At 33.0% G+C, this 17,774-nt stretch overlaps 1 protein-coding gene across 2 annotated transcripts; it reads left to right on the forward strand.

Moving 5' to 3' along the window:
* The first annotated feature begins 839 nt into the window (after positions 1–839).
* LOC115984134 (F-box protein At5g49610-like) lies at positions 840–17,378 on the forward strand. Of its 2 annotated transcripts, none has more exons than XM_031107055.1 (2): positions 840–905; positions 15,813–17,378. In XM_031107055.1, exon 2 carries the CDS (start codon positions 15,847–15,849, stop codon positions 17,089–17,091), a length of 1,245 nt encoding a protein of 414 aa, XP_030962915.1. In that variant the 5' UTR covers positions 840–905; positions 15,813–15,846; the 3' UTR covers positions 17,092–17,378. The 2 variants fall into 2 exon arrangements, with proteins under 2 accessions (XP_030962915.1, XP_030962914.1); XM_031107054.1 differs by lacking the exon at positions 840–905 and adding an exon at positions 13,381–13,550.
* Positions 17,379–17,774: the final 396 nt, after the last annotated feature.

Consider the following 17,774-nt stretch of genomic DNA (forward strand, 5'->3'; position numbering starts at 1 on the left):
ACCAATAAACCTAGAAAAAAGGAGTAATCAAAGCAAACCCATATATGATGCTATCAGTTGCAAGGAATAGAGAGAGAGTCCTTACTTTTGTCTACGGGAGAAAGGCTGAGCGAGGCAGAGACGGAGCGATGGTGCAAGAGGGGGCGACAGTGACGGAGTGAAGGGGGCAACAGTGACGGAGCAGAGGGGTGACGGCAACAAAGCGAGAGGGCAGGAGAGGGAATGAGACTAAGAGCAACGGACGACGACAAAGCGAGAGGGAATGAGACTAAGAGCGACGAAGCGAGAGGGAATGAGAGTGAGAGATGGAGCGAGAGGGAATGAGAGTGAGAGTAAGAGTGAGAAAGAGACTGAGAGTGGGAGGGAATGAGAGTGAGAGACTGTTGTGAGTGTGTTTTGAAAGTTTTTTGAGTGCGATCTGTGTTAGGACAGGTGGAGGGCTGAAAAGAAATCAAGTCCAATGGACTCGATTTCTATGTACAAAAACCGAGTCCAGTGGACTCGATTTCTATGTACAAAAACCAAGTTCAGAGGACTCGATTTTTATGTACAAAAACTGAGTCCATCGGACTCGATTTCTATGTACAAAAACCAAGTCCAATGAACTCGATTTCTGGGTGTACGTGGACACTTTGTCCACCTCAGTTGCTAGCAAAATAGGAAACTCAAGTACAATATACTCGATTTATAACCCGAAAATCAAGTCCTCTAGACTCGAATTGTTAAAAACCAAATATGTTTGAAACGTTGCCTAACTAATAATATAGTTTAGGTTTTATAGTTATTTTTTAAAAAAATCCATCGCCGAATCTAAAAAGCAGTTTGGTCGGCGTACGATGATGTTTTATTTTCCACACTCTCCGGGAAAACATAGACTATGATCGGTCTCTCTACTATTTAGAAAGGTAAAAAAAAAACTCTCTGTTTCATCTGATTTTTATTATCAGAACTATCATCTTTCTCTCTTTGAATGATTCTTTGATGTGATGCAAAAACCATACAGATAGTAAAGGTAGCTTCTTTTGTATTGTTTGAATTTTTATTCATTAATCTTCATGCTCTGTTTGGTTGCTGAGACACAGAAATTTGATATTTAATTGAGAGAAATCAATTTTATTGTCACAAGAGGAGGACTATGTTATGATTGTCACGGTTTTATGGAATCCCTTTTCATCCTATTTGTTTTTCAAAACTTTTGAGCTAGTAAAGATAGCTTCTACTTCTTCTTCTCCCCTTTTTTTTTTTTTTTTTTTGGAATTTATATAGATTAATCTTCTTACTCTGTTTGGTTGCTAAGAGAGAAGTTTGGAATTTAAAATGAGAGAAATCAACTTTAAGAGAGGACTATGTTGTGATTGTTTTTTTCTCTTGCATTTTTAAAATCTTTTGAGAAGTTAGGACTGAAAATTTTCATTATTTGGGTTCTCAAAGACAACTTTATAAAAGAATTTAATATTTTTGATCAATGAAATATTGAGTTTTTTGAGGGTTGGGAGAAATTCGATTTTGGTTCTTTTTCTTTTTCAACTGCACACTATTCACAAATTGTGGAGATGTTTGATTCATGTAACTTTTTATTTAACCAATCGAAACCTTCATGTAACTCATCCAACCAATGAATAACTATACCCCGGTTCTTCTACTCTATCATAGCAAAACTTGCCTTTCCCTCCCTCCAAGCAGCATCGCCATTGATCTTAATCCAGCCCCCAGGTGACACCACTCTTCTTCCTTATCGCTTACTATACTATACTATACTTATCATTTGCATTCTTAGGGCAAAACTTGCCCATAAAAGCCTTAATTTTCCTAGGGAATTCAAGGGGGTCCAACTTTACTTTTTTACATAGCTTCAAACTATGCATCGTCCATACTTTGTACAGAGAAGCATTATGGGAACATGCTTGTTTACAATAATAAATTTTTCCTGTTAAATTTGTCTATGAAATGTGTTTTATCCCTTTTATGTGACCCATATCATATAATGGCATCTAGAGAATAAATAAAACACTCCATATGTCTTCCATTCTGCTTCTTCAATTCGAGCCAAATATCAATATAGTACAAAAGTGGACTCTATTTACAGGCCTTGAAAACTGTTTTAGTTGGGATATTAGTTTGAGCCTCTGTTATTTTGTAACAATTTGGTGTCACTGCAGATTTATGAAGTGACTATCTCTGTTATGACTTGGGTTTATACTTTGTAGCAGTACTTTCTTGTTTGTATCGTTTGCAGCTTGTTATGACTTGGGTTTTTGTTCATAAGGAAAATGGAAGTCATTTTTTCAAATGAAGATTTAGCAATGGAAATTTTAAGTCGCTTGTCAGCTAAGAACCTTTTAAGGTGCAAGTGTGTCTCCAAGAGCTGTAAGAGCCTTATATCTGATCCATCCTTTGTGCGCATTCACCATCAGAGGTCAAGATGCATTTCGGGACTCCTTGTTCAAGAGTTTAAGGAGTATGGGGGGAATGTTTCTGGAGGTGATTTTTTCCTTTACGCATATAAAACTGGATGGATAAAAGTTTCCCTCAATCCACTTCTGTCATTATGGCTTCATGTGATGGACTCATCTGTTATAGAAGTCGTCGAACTAGGCATGTGGAAGTGCCGGAGATAGTTGTTTGGAACCCAATGACCCAGGAACGGTTTACCTTGAGACCCACTGACTGTCATGTTGGTGACATCTTTGAATTGGCTTTCTACCCATTTGGTTCTTCTGCAAAGATGATCCCCTGTTTTAAAGTGGTCAGCATTCAGCATCCAAAACATGACCCAAATTCCTAGTCCTTTGTGATCTACTCATCGGAGACAGGGAAATGGAAAACTTCCCTTGAAGTTTGCTATAGCAAGGATGAGCTTTACGAGAACAAACATATTTATGTTAATGGAAGGTTTTACTGGTTGACGAGCAATTAGAACATTATCACTTTTGAGGTGGATGAGGAGTTATCTGGAGTCATTACAGTACCAGGTCCTAAGTGGTCCGATGGAGATGTAAGACTGGCTTGACGTGGGGATTCAGATGGGTATCGTCATTATGCGTGTATAGATATGTCTAAACTTAGGGTCTGGATGTTAACAGACCCTTGCAAGCCTACGTGGGTTCTTAAGCACCATATAAATATAGATCAATTTGGTGAATAATCAAGGGATCATTATATCCACCGTGGATGGACCTCTCGTGAAATGATTGGGGATTATTTTGCAGTGGACACTCAAACTTTCCATGAAGAAGTTGTGTATATGACTATACGAGGTAGGTTATGTTCGTACGACTTCAAAACTGGAAGGCTACAATCCTTCTTTTATGGTTTTTACCTAAAGCATCATGCTAAAGTTCCGGCAACTGTGCTCCCATATTTACTGACCTTCGCAACAATTGGCATTCCCTGGTTGAAACAGAACTCTGGTAGTGCTTCTATTTCTTTTGCTTAAACATCTTTTAATTACGAAGGAAGACCTAGAGAAAACAAGGAAGACCTAGAACAAAATTGAAAGAACCCTTAAGGTCGCCACATTTTTAAACTACTGCTCATTGAAATAGTAGTTAGTGCATTTATGTAAATTGGTAAGCTTGGAACGGTCAATTTCATTGGCCTAAGTTTTTATTTGACTTGTCTCCAAGGGGGATGCTGTTTTCCTGTGATACTGATTTCTTTTTTTTTCTTTTTTTTTCTTGTATTGGTTGCTAAGATTATATGGGATTTGTTAAACTTTTGGTTTCCAAGTAATCAGGACTCTTAATTTTTAACCAATTGATAGAGAATGTGCATATTGCTGTGCATGTTTGTTGCAGATCAATTGTAACAAATTTTTTATATCTTTACTGTTTTCATTTTCCTAGTTAAAATGTGATTTTTTGTTGTTTTCTTTTTTCTAGTTGAATTAGGATTCTGCATTGTTTTTCTTTTCCTAGTTGAAGTAGAAGTTTTTTATTTCTTTTACTTAAAAGGAGTAGGAGAAAATCTATTAAAATTGATCCAAAGGTGCATCCACTTTATAATCAGTTGCAAAACCTCAAAACCCAAACGTTTCACCAAAGCCAATCACCAATTGCGAATTCCCTAAACGAGAGCTCTCGAGAATCCTATCATGAATGAGAAACAAAGCCTCCTAAGCTGGCAAGAATGCCGGCATTCTTCAATATTATTACACATTGTTTTCCAATTTTCTTAGTGCTTCAGAGCTAGGGTTTCCAAAATCTTGGTTCTATTTGGTTTTTGTGTTCTTCAAATTTTTTTTTTCAGCGTATTTTTTTTCTTTTTTTCTTTTTCTTTTGTGTGTGTTTTTAATGTTTGTAATTATGTATATGAATGTTAAATGGGTGGATGGGATGGGTTTGCGAGGTGTCTTTTCTTTTTATAAGTAAGGTGTATCATAAGCCCAAAATTCTCTAATCTCTATAACTATAAATGGTGGTTTGGTTGGATACTTTTTAAGTGTGGGAAAGGTATTAGACAAGGGGCTCTTTTTTCCCTATCCTTTTATCCTTGAAATGGAGGCTTTTATTAATATAACGAGATCCAGAGTTAGGGTCCATTTGGATACAGCTGAAAACTGAAAACTGAAACTGAAAACTGAAAAACACTGTAGCGAAATAATTTTTAAATGTGTGAATAGTATCGTGGGACCCATTTTTAATGAAAAAGTTGCTGAAAAGTGAAATTTGTGGGTCCGTGAACAGTACACGATGTGCTGTGATTGGTCCAAAGTTTGCGGCTACTGTTCATTGAACAGTGTATGAACAGTAGCCGCAACACCCAAAATGCGTGAAAAAAAAAAAAAAAAAAAAATCTGAAAAACGCAAACGCAGGATTGGGCAGAAAACGCCCAATCCAAACGCACTCTTAGGGTCCGTTTGGATACAGCTGAAAACTGAAAACTGAAAACTGAAAACTGAAAAGTACTGTAGCAAAATAATTTTTAAATGTGTAAATGGTCCTGTGGGACCCATTTTTAATATTTTTTTCTGAATAAAGTGATTGTGGGTCTCATGAACAGTGTTCAAACAGTGCATGAACAGTAAAATTTGTCTCTGCAAAGTAAAAATTGTCTCCCGCACAGTGCATGAACAGTACTTTTGCTGTTCATTCGCTGAAAAAAAAAAAAAAAAAAAAATTCTTAAACGCAAACGTGCGTTTGGGAAGCGCAAAACGCGCTTCCCAAACGCACTCTTAGTGAATCTCAGAACTTTCCATCCCAACGTGCGGGGCAGTGAATTACTTATTTGACCTTTATAGGTGGTATTACTATTTGTAGTTGCTGATCTACCTTTAAAACAACTGATAAATGATGTCCTGAAAGAGATAATGGTCTCTCTAGCTAGATTTTTTATAATTGGGAACAAGAGCGGGGTATTTTGTGCTACTGTAACTCCTAATCTCCAGCAACAAATCCTTTTTGTTCAGCCATTCAAAGCAGGAAACCTCCCAATCATATTTCTTGAAAGACCTCTTTATCACTAGAAAGCCTAGCTCAAAGGAATGCAATCCCCTAACCGAGAAGATCAGTACTAGACTTAACTCTTGGATTGCAATCCTCTTTCATAGGCAAACTCCTAATTCACTCGATGCTCCATAGCGCCCAGATGTATTGGTCAAGTATGCTCATTCAGTGTTCCCTAAGTGGGATCAAATATGCACTCAGAAAATGGATGGTTTGGGACTTAAATGGGTGGAATATTGGAATATTGCAGTACTTATAAGCCAAATATTGAATATGTTCACTCAAGCTGGTCTCTTGGGGGTAGCATTGATCCATGAGGTGCTGTTGAAGGCAACTCGCTAAATGTCTCTAGATAGTGAAGGTCCCCAAGAGTGACATTGGGGTGGAGGAAATTATTGAAACTTAGGGAAGTGGCTAAACAGTTCCTATGCTATAAAGTTTTGAGATGAAAGAGCCCCCCCCTTTTTTTTTTGTGTGGCTAGACAGATGGCATCTTTGATGGTATTTTGTATCAAATTTATGGACATAGAATAGTCTTACATACAGCAAATGCAAATGCCATTGAGGTTAAGTTAGTTTAGTTAATGTTTTGAAGAATAAAGATTGAATCTGGGAGCCAACAAGATCTGAAAACCTAGTTAGAATCCAAGGCAAGCTGAATCTGCTGAAGGAAAAGGAAAAGGACAATGCAATAAATCTTCCTTGAATCTGCATTTTTCATATTTTGTTCGATACCTGTTTTCACTGTTTATGAACTTGTTTTTAATGAAGACGAATCCATCTGGAAGTTAAGGGGTTCAGGTTTTAGAAGTTTCAAGGAGTTCAATCTAGCTTTGTTAGCAAAATTGGCATGAGATGATGTTCTTGGAAATAAGGGTAGCCAGTTTATAAGCCAAATGAGAACCATAAACAAGGTCGCTTATAAATGGCTTGGAGAGGAGTGTGAGGGGTTTCAATCCAGTGTAATTTTAAGTAATATTACACAATCTAATATATTTTTAATTATACATGAATTTTGATAAATTCATTAATGTATTACATTATCTTTGTATATTCTTCATAATTACATAATTTAAAGATGATCAAAAATCAATAACCATGTCATCAATCAATTGTTTAAATTAGGGTTGTCCATCCAATCTGACGACCCAACCCACCCGAAGGTTCCGACCAGATCCAACCTGAAAACCGGCCGACCCAATCAAGTCATCGGTCGACGGTGGGTCATTTGTTCCAAAAACCAACTCCGGCGGGTCAGTCTCGATTTTCATCCAAAAAACCGAAAAAACCTGATCCGACCGATGTACTAAGAAATTTTAGCAAAAAATTTCTAGATTCCAGCAGAAATTTCTAGATTCCGGTGAAATTTACCAGAATCCGGCAAAATTTTCCAGATTCCAGCCTCAAACTTCCAGATTCTGACTTCAAATTTTTAGATTCTAGTAACAAATTTTTATATTTCGGCGACTTATTAAGTAGATCTAGTGATATTTCAACCAAATCTAGGGAAATCTCACCGGATCTAGTGAGATCTCACCAGATTCGGTTAGATCTCCGCTGGATTTGGCGTTTTTTCGCTTGAAATCAACTATTTTGGCTGGATTTTTATCGTGGACGATTCCGACCGAACCGACTGTGTTTCCAACGCAAAACCGACCACGCCGATCCGACTCCCTCGTCGGTCGGCGGCGGGTCAAGATTTTCTCAACCTGATTTTATCGGGTCGGTCTCGGGTTGGGCACAAACCTGACCCAAACCGACCCATGGACACCCCTAGTTTAAATTCAAGTTTTTGTTGGTTAAAATAATACACAAAAGATGAGCTTATGAATTGAATGGTAAATTACATCTGATTATAATGAAAATTGGCATGAATATTAAGAACATATAAAACATGTAATTCAACGGTTTGATTTTCAAAATATGAAGGGTGTGTCTGGATACCGCTTATTTGCTGAAAACTGAAAACACTGTAGTAAAATAATTTTTAAATGTGTAAATAGTGCTGTGAGACCCAAATTTATATTGAAATTTGTGTTTGGATGACTTTTGTGGGTCCATGATCAATGCCATGGGACTCACATTTTTTCAGCAAAACGTAAAAACGCCAGTCATAAACACTATCCAAATGTGTACGAATTTAATAACAAGTTATTAAGTGATGTAATATTATTTAGAGTTATATTAGGTGTAATTTGATCCCAAACTATATATATATATATATATATAGTCCATATTGATAATTTACATCTCAAACTGCAATTTTGATAAGCGTTAGCCAAACACTCCATTTAAAAATAAAATAAAATAAATACTTTTTAATCACTTTTACCAAATAGGCAAATACTATGCTCTAAAAAAAAATAAATAAATAAATAAAAACAAAAACAAAACAAAACAAAACACCAAAAAAACCAATTTCATACCGTACTTTTTAAGAATGACACTCCAATATATCTAAACTTATGGTTTGGATATTAATTAACAATTACAAGCTTAATTAGATTCTTAAAGCTTAACTGAATTTAAAGCTGTTTGTGAATTCCAATTAGCTCAGTTAATAAAGTTTTTTTGTTCTCAAATAAGAGATCTAAGTTTGATTTCCACCTATACTAAAAAACCAATTGGTGTCTTAATCAAAAAAGTTTTAAGTTATTTTAAAGAACATGCAATAATGGATTAAATCATTATGAATCTGTCAATATATCTAAACTTATGGTTTTAATCTTAATTGAAAATTGCAAGCTTAATTGGGTTCTCAAGCCCTAACTGAATTTAAAGTTGTTCTATGATCGAAGAGTATATAATGGATCAAATTAATGAATATAAAATATATTTTATTTTAAATTATTATACAAATCTCATTTTAAATTTTATCATTAGCAAGAATTTTTGGTCTCGATGAAATTAAATTAGTCCTAATATCCAGTATCCACTATATCATTTTTATAAAGCCTTCAAGGAGTCCTAACTAAGAAGGCGTATGTTTGAACAAGGAGAATCTGCGTTCAAATCCGTCCTCTTCAACCTGTTGTAACAATTAAAAAAAATTTAAAAAGTAAATAACTTCCAAACATGTAATATGAGATTTATTTATTTATTATTATTATTTTTTGAACTCAAAAAAAAAAAATATATGGGATTTTTATTTAACCAATGTTAAAATATTATTTTAGTCTCTAAGTTTTACTAAAAGTTTTTTTTTTCTTTTTTTTGTCCAAAAACTTTAACAAGTTCATTTTTTGCCCTTAAACTATAGAAAAGTTCGTTTTTTATTCCTAAACTATTGAAAATATTTCACTTTCATCCTTAAACTTTAAAAAAAAAAAAAAAAAAAAAAAAAATCACCTCTAAACTATTAAATGTTTTCTTTCATTACAATTTTTGTCTCTAAACAATTGATAAAAACTATTTACAAAGTTTAAAGAGGGAATTTTTTTTTTTTTTTCAAAGTCTCAAGATGAATAACTAATTTTGCTAAAGTTTATTTACCAAAAATAATATTTTACCCTTTTAATATCTCAAACTATTAAATAATATTGAGATTTATTTATTTTTTATCATTATTTTTAACTCATCCTCTTCTTTTGTGTGTGTGTGTTATGAAACCAAAGTTTAGAAAAATTCAATTACAATCAAAATTGAAATTTTCTTTTGTTAGCTTTCCATATAGATTAAATTATATATATTTTTGTTATTATTTTTTCTTTGAACTAATAGACATAATTTTTAAATTATTTCTATTCAGATTTTTTTTTTTTGGCAAATATATTAAATGTAACAAATTGTAATTGAGCTGAACGATTTCATGCACCTATCTCCATTCAATTTAGGAGATACTATTTGACCAATATATTATTTTATTTTGTGTTTTATTTAGTAGAATTTCACAAACAATAATTGTGAATTACTATTGTATATGTAGTATCCAATAGTAATTTATAAAATTATATATGTAATGAGAAACTTGGTGTGGCTAATATCATAAAAATTGCAAGAAAAAAATATTTTAGTACCTCCAAATGTCCTGACTAAACTATTTCCTCTATGTTTAATAAGCCAAACTAACATAATATATATAAAGTTAAAACTTAGAGAAAATCCAATTAGATTCTAAATTGGATCTAATTGTTGTATAATTTTGCCACGTGTCCTATTTATTTTTATTTTTTTGTTCTATGTGAGTTAATGTTGTGCAAAAGACGAATAGTCTAATTAATATAAATAAACTATAGAAAGCCCAATAAAACAAAATAAACTCCATAGTTAGTAAAATATGATGCGTGTTTATTACGATAAGTATACGGACGGATATAATTCGGCATTTTTAAGAAAAGTACGTTTTAAAAATTTGGCAGAAAAATACAGAAATGGAGAAATAACGGTACGTGTATAACACGTTTATTATTAAAAAAATCGCCATTTAAAATATGGAAACATTTGTCATAGAACAATACTACATCCACAATATTTTCACAATAATTTTACAACAAATCCTAGATGGCAAGCTATTAGTGATATTAATGGTGACTCAAATTAGAACCATTAATAACTTATCACTTAAAATTTGTTATGAAATTACTATGGACGAAGCATTACTTTGTCAAATACTTTCTTTTTAAAATTTATTTATGAAAATATACTTCTTTTTAAATAAATACAATAATTTTTATATTGCATAAGATTCTCACCAATTTAATTTTGAATAATCTATTTAGTATAAAAACTGTTTTTTTTTAGAAATAAACACACACAAGGCATTCAATAGACGTTAATAGCAACATTATTAAGTAATAATTAAGAATAATGCTATAGATACAAACTATTTTACAACATTTTTACAAACTGCTGATGTGGCTTTAGTAATTTTCAAATAATTATTGATAAGCATAAATGTGATGTTAGTAGTGGGCCCATATTAGAACTAATAAGAACTTGCCACATCAATAGTTTGTAAAAATGTTGTAAAATAATTTGTGGCTGTAGCATTACTCAATAATTAATATTCATTCAAAAGTTAATAATTGAATTATTAGCTATCATTTATTGCAATTTTTTAGGAATTGTTTAATTGCTTATTGCTATATTTTAGGAATTGTAACAAAGGATACGTGTTTCACTCTTTTAAGGCTATTTCTTAGGAATTGTTTAATCATTTATTGTTGTAGTTGACTTCAACTTTATCTCTTTAGTATTTTATAGCCCGTATGTTTCCGCAGTTTATAACTTTTGTGCATTACAAACGGGAATGAAACTCTCATTCCAAAATAACGCATAATTTACTAATTTACCGTATAGTTGGAAACAAATCGGCAAACGGGAGTTTTATTAATTGTTATGTACGTACGCGTATTTTACGTGTAAGATACGCGTAATTACCAACTAGATTAAACTCATGTGTATATCCAAAAAAGAAAAAGAAAGAAAGAAGTAAAACTTATGTGTATATATATATATATGGCGGCCAAAACGGGTAAATACCCAAATTTTGAAAAATATGTAGCAAAATGTCCTTTTCAAACTATTTTGCAAACTATCCCTTTTTCGAAACTCAATTTTATGAATATTATATCTATATCGAATTTGATTTCCTTATGATTGAGTTTTGTGTGATTTCTGCCACGACAAAAGTCATTGATGTGGTGTTCTCAATTAAGGGAAAAAAAAAAAAAAACACGAAACTCGATTTATAGTGGCTCGGTTTACTTGGTGGTGTTTGGGTTTCCTTTATTTTTTGTGATGGCTGGGTTTCCTTGGTGGTGGCCTTGATCTAGGTTGGTTGACCTCAATGATTGCTGATGGTGGTGCTTGGGCTAGGTTTCAATGGTTGCTGATTGTGGTGGGTGGTTGGTTGTTGTGTAGGTTTGCTGGCTATATGGTGAGTTTCGATGTTACTGTGGTAGTGGTTGCAGGCTGTGTGGGTTTACTGGTTGTGTGGGTTTGTTGGAGAAAATGAGAAAAAACCACATCCAATAAAGTAATTTTTATTGCTAATTCAACATGGAATTGTTTCAATTTTTTTTTTTTTTTTTTTTTTATCATTCACAAAAAACCCATCAACATTTTTGTAATAGAGAAATAATAGAACTCAAAGATTTGTTTGTTTACAACAAACTCAGAGAGTCGATTGTGTACATAATTTGAGATTGTTCTTGTGCTATCTTTCATGTATATGAGGATGGCTTCCAGCATGGACGGAGCTACATATGGACTTGGGGGGCAATGACCCCCTCCATATTTTTTTAATAAAAAAATATTAATATATTAATAGGTACTAATTTTAGCATTTTTTTTAATAAAATTACACTTTACCCCCCTTAACAATGTCATCAATTCTTTTAAGAGTAATATTATTGCCACAAACTTTTTTACAACATTTTTAGAAACTATTGTGGTAGCAAATTATTATTAGTTCGTACACTTGCATTACTTTTTACTTACCAATAATCATTTACCACATTAGCAATTTGTAAAAATTTTGTAGTTTTAGCATTCTCTACCTTTTAAAGGCCATAAAAAATTAATAGATTAAATCTAAAACAAAATATACAAGCCTAAAAAAATAAGTTCAACAACAAAAATTACCAATGATAAAGCTAACAAAAATTATACCCAATCAACCTATTTTACTCAAAACAAACAACCTAATGCTTTAGAAAGTTTTAAACAAAAATCTATAGTGGTTAAGTAGCAGAGTCAAATGCTAGAGTCATCGCACATAGCAAGCAGTAGAGCCGCCTCTCATAATTCCAAGTTCTCACTCCGTCCCTAACTTCCATAGAATTAGTAGTCCACCATCGCCATAGCTAGCAACCCTAGTGGCCGCAATACAATAGCCCAATGTCTTTCAAAGTTATTCTTTTTGTTTTTAGGTAAACCACCATTAACCATTAGTTTAACCACAATTAGGTGAATTTATAAGTTTTAATTGAGGTAGTACATTTTGGGCCTTTCCTCTTTCCCTTGCATCAGTGTGAGAATCTAAGAAACAGAAAGAAAGATCAATACTAGCCTAAGGTACTACTGCACAAAACTACTAGACCATTGCTCTCAGTATTGATCTCTTTTAAATTTTTTTTTTATCAAAGAACTTGAGGTTACATATATCAAGTTGTATTTCAAAAAGAAATTGTACCGAACTCGATTTTTCTAAAAATGAGTTCTTCGGAAAAGCCGCATTAGCGACATCCACCATGGCACAAAGCACATGGAATTTGATTTTAATGATATCCAGTTTAGAAAAACTCAATTTTGCCAAAATTGAGTTTCAAAACAACAACATTTTGCTAAATAGTTTTTTTTTTTTTTTTTAAATGACATTTTCCTACATATTTTTGAAAATAGTGGCATGTTTGGATGACATAATTAGGGCATTTAAATTTGGATTTGAATTTGAGTGATTAAAATCTAAATAACTTGTTTAAAAAGTTTTAAAAAAATGTCAAGAATTTAGATTTGACAAATCCATCAAGAATTTTAAACCTTTAAAATGCTTGAATTTAAAATAACTCCTAAAATCAATAGATTTGAAATCCTTTGATTTCAAATCTATTAATTTCAAATCCATATCCAAGTTCTCAAATGCATCATAGGGTTACTTATCCATTTTAGCCTTTTTATAGTTTAAAAATATGTAACTTTTACAATAGGTATAATTTTTTCTTTTTTAAAAAAAACATTAAATATAATTCAAATCATATATATTTATAATTGTACCGTATACTGATACTAAACTAGTGGGTGAGATATAAAGTTGAGGATCAAACCATTTATTATTATTATTATTATTATTATTTTTAACTTATCAAATTTTTACATCTCACAATCACAAGTCACAACTCACAACTCACAGCTCACAGGCACTATATCGTAATAATTACATGAATGCATGGAACCCGAAAAGTACTAACTCGAGTTAAGTTATAACTCACCACAAAACACTTATAACTTATCACCGAATCTAGAAACCATCGAAGTTAAACACTTTTCACTAAGTACATATCGCCGAATCTAAAAACCAGTTTGGTCGGCGTACGATGATGTTTTATTTTCCACACTCTCCGGAAAACATAGTCTATGATCGGTCTCTCTGCTATTTAAAAAGGTAAAAAAAAAAACTCTGTTTCATCTGATTTTTATTATCAGAACTTTCATCTTTCTCTTTCTGAATGATTCTTTGATGTGATGCAAAAACCACACAGGTAGTAAAGGTAGCTTCTTTTGTATTGTTTGAATTTATATTGATGAATCTTCATGCTCCGTTTGACTGAGACACAGAAATTTGGAATTTAATTGAGAGAAATCAATTTTACTGTCACAAGAGGAGGACTATGTTATGATTGTCACAATTTTATGGAATCCCTTTTAATCCTATTTGTTTTTCAAAACTTTTGAGACGTTTAGGCCTCTGAATTTCATGCTTCGTGTTTTCTAAGACAAAACTATATTTTGGAGAATTTAATGCTGTGGCTGTGCAAAGGCCTATTTTACTGAGTTTAGAAAGGAATTTGAGGGACTAAAAAAGGCTAGAAACTGAGAGCATTAGCGTGGGAAGATCAGTTGTCTATTTATGTGATGTAAGTGTAGAATTTGAGATAGGGGATGGGGTTGTAGTTATAAGAGAGGAGGCACATATTTCTTTTAATACATTTTTTTAAATAAAAAGATAAGCTTTAAAATATTTTTGCAGGTACTTATAAGAAAAAAAAAAAAAAAAAAAAAAAATCTATCTTAAGTAGTAAAGATAGATTCTTTTTTTTTTTTTTTTTTTTTTTTGAGAATTTATATGGATTAATCTTCTTGCTTTGTTTGGTTGCTGAGAGAGAAGTTTGGAATTTAAAATGAGAGAAATCAACTTTAAGAGAGGACTATGTTAATGCTGGTTTTTTTTTTTTCTTGCATTTTAAAAATCTTTTGAGAAATTAGGACTCAGAATTTTCATGATTTTGGTTTTCAAAGACAACTTTATTAAAGAATTTAATATTTTTGATCAATGAAATATTGAGTTTTGAGGTTTGGGAGAAATTTGATTATGGTTCTTTTTTTTTTCAACTGCACACTATTCACAAATTGTGCAGAAATTCAATTCCCAGCTCTTCTTAAGCTCTTTTCAATCAAAAATCAAAGTTTTATTTTTTTTTTTTTTATTATTATTTTTTTTTCCCTATTGAAACCACATACTTTTTTATAGCAAAAAACCTTCATGTAACTCACCCAACCACTTTTGAGTTTTTATTAAAAAAAAAAAAACCTCATAACCCTTTTCTGTAACTGTTCTAAATCCACCACTAGCAGACATAGACAAAAATTCCAAATTTTCCTACATCAATTTTAACTATATGAATAACTGAGTGTGAAAATCTGGTAGGAGGATATGGTCTAGTTTGGATATCTGCCTATATGGTGAGTAATTTCTACTTCTTTGATGTGGCTGTTTGGACTTAGAGAGAAAGGAACTCACGCATATTTGAAGATAAAGAATGTTTGATGAATCAACTTAAGTCACAATTGGTAGGCACTTTATCTGATATACTTTCAAGCTTTCTTTTCTTTTCTTGTTTTTAGGGTTCCGTAGTACACTGCCTGTATACTTGGACCTATTGTTTTCCTCTCTCCTCTTCAATAAAATTTTATTTTACTGATAAAAAAAAACATCAGATACAAAAGATGGGAGAGACTCAGGGACCGAAATAGCAGAAAAATTTTAGTTCAAACAAAACCTGGCATCCTTGCACTCCTTCTTACACTTCTAATATAGTTAATATTCTGATCTAGTTCCGAACCTACCAATTTTCTTGTGTTGTGCCTTTCCCTTCCTCCAAACAGCATTGATATTGAACTTAATCCAGCCCCGGCGGACACCACTCTGCTTCCTTATCCCTTACTATACTATACTTATCATTTGTGTTCTTTGGGCAAAACTTGCCATAGCTGCCTTAATTTTCCTTTGGAATTCCAAAGGGTCCAACTTTACTTTTTAACAGAGTTTCTAGCTATGCATCCTCCATACTTTGTAGAAACAGAGAAGCATTATGGGAAACTGATTGAATACAATAATAACTTATCCCGGTCAAATATGTCTATGAAATGTTTTTTATGTGACCCTTAACATATAATGGAATTTGGAGAATAAATTAAACACTCCAAATGTCTTCCACTCTGCTTCTTCAATTGGAGTCAAATGTCAATGTAGGACAAAAATGAACTGTATTTACAGGTCTTGAAAACTGTACTAACTGGGACATTAGTTTGGACCTCTGTTATATTGTTACAATTTGGTGTCACTGCAGATTTTTGAAGTGATTATCTCTGTTATGACTTGGGTTTATACTTTATAGTAATACTTTCTTGTTTGTGTCAATTGCAGCTTGTTATAACTTGGGTTTTTGTTCATAAGAAAAATGGAAGTCATTTTTTCAAACCAAGATTTAGCAATGGAAATTTTAAGTCGCTTGTCAGCTAAGAACCTTTTAAGGTGCAAGTGTGTCTCCAAGAGATGGATGGGCCTTATATCTGATCCATCCTTTGTGCGTATTCACCATCAGAGGTCAAGATGCATTTTGGGACTCCTTGTTCAAGAGTTTAAGGAGTATGGGGGGAATTTTCGTGGAGATGATTATTTCCTTTACACTAGTGTTAATGGTGAATTGGGCATTTTTAAATTGATGGATGAAAGTTTCCCTCAACCGACTTCTGTCATTATGGCTTCATGTGATGGACTCATCTGTTATAGAAGTCGTCGGACTAGGGATGTAGAGGTGCTGGACATAGTTGTTTGGAACCCAATGACCCAGGAACGGTTAACCTTGAGACCCACTGACTGTCATGTTGGTAGCATCTTTGGATTGGCTTTCTACCCATTTGGTTCTTCCACAAAGATGATCCCTTGCTTTAAAGTGGCCAGCATTCAGCGTCCAAAACATGACCAAAGTTCCTACTCCTTTGTGATCTACTCATCGGAGACTGCGAAATGGAAAACTTCCCTTGAAGTTTGCTATTGCAAGGATGAGCTTCACAAGAACAAACATATTTATGTTAATGGAAGGTTTTACTGGTTGACGAGCAATCAGAACATTATCACTTTTGAGGTGGATGAGGAGTTATCTGGAGTCATTACAGTGCCAGGTTCTAAGTGGTTGGATGGAGGTGCAAGATTGGCTTGCCTTGGGGATTCAGATGGGTATCTTCATTATGTGTGTATAGATATGTCTGAACTTAGGGTCTGGATGTTAACAGATCCTTGCAAGCCCATTTGGGTTCTTAAGCACCATATAAATATAGATCAATTTGGTGAAGAATCAAGGGATCATTATATCCATCGTGTACGGCACTCTCCTGAAATGATTGGGGATTCGTTTGTAGTGGATGCTCAAACTTTCCATGATGAAGTTGTGTATTTGTCTATACGAGGTAGGTTATGTTCGTACGATTTCAAAATTGGAAGGCTAAGATTCTTCTTTAATGGTTCGTACCTGAGGCACATGACTAAAGTTCAGGCTACTGTGCTCCCATATACACCAACCTTGGCAACAATTGGCATTCCCTGGTTGAAACAGAATTCTGGTAGTGCTTCTATTTCTTTTGCTTCAACATCTTTTAATTACCAAGGAAGACCTAGAAAAAAATTGAAAACAAGGAAGACCTAGAGAAAAATTGAAAGAACCCTTTAAGGTCACCACATTTTTAAACCGCTGCTCATTGAAATGGAAGTAGTCAGTGCATTTATATAAATTAGTAAGCATGGACCGGTCAATTTCATTGGCCTAAGTTTTTTTTTGACATGGCCCCATGGGGGATGCTGTTTGCCTGCGGTACTAACTTCTACTTATTTATTTCTTCTTGTATTTGTTGCTAAGATTATATGGGATTTGTTGAACTTTTGGTTTCCATGTAATTTTGATCATTGACTTCTAATTTTTAACCAATTGATAGAGCATGAACATATTGCTTTGCATATTTGTTGCAGATCAATTGTAAGCAATTTTTTGCATCTTTACTGTTTTCATTTTCCTAGCCAAAATGAGATTTTGTGTTTTTTATTTTTATTTTTTTATTATTATAGTTGAATTTGGATTTTACGATCTTTCCCTTTTTCTAGTTGAATTAGGATTCTGTGTTGTTTGTCTTTTCCTAGTTGAAGTAGAATTTCGTTATTTGTTTTCTTAAAGGAATAGGAGAAAATATCTACATCCTCTTTTGGGAGTGATGGACCTGATGGATTCAGGTTCTTTTTATTATTATTTAATTTACTGGTTAGTTGTGCAACAAAATGTGTGCTTGGCAGTGACTTCCTTATTCCAATCTAATGGATTTCTTGGAGAAGAAAATT

This window comes from Quercus lobata, chromosome 4, assembly GCF_001633185.2.
Source record: "Quercus lobata isolate SW786 chromosome 4, ValleyOak3.0 Primary Assembly, whole genome shotgun sequence".
Classification (NCBI taxonomy): Eukaryota; Viridiplantae; Streptophyta; class Magnoliopsida; order Fagales; family Fagaceae; genus Quercus; species Quercus lobata.

What these genes read in the sequence shown, in the direction of transcription:
- LOC115984134 (XM_031107055.1), top strand. Translation starts at nt 15,847, where the DNA reads ATGGAAGTCATTTTTTCAAACCAAGATTTAGCAATGGAAATTTTAAGT.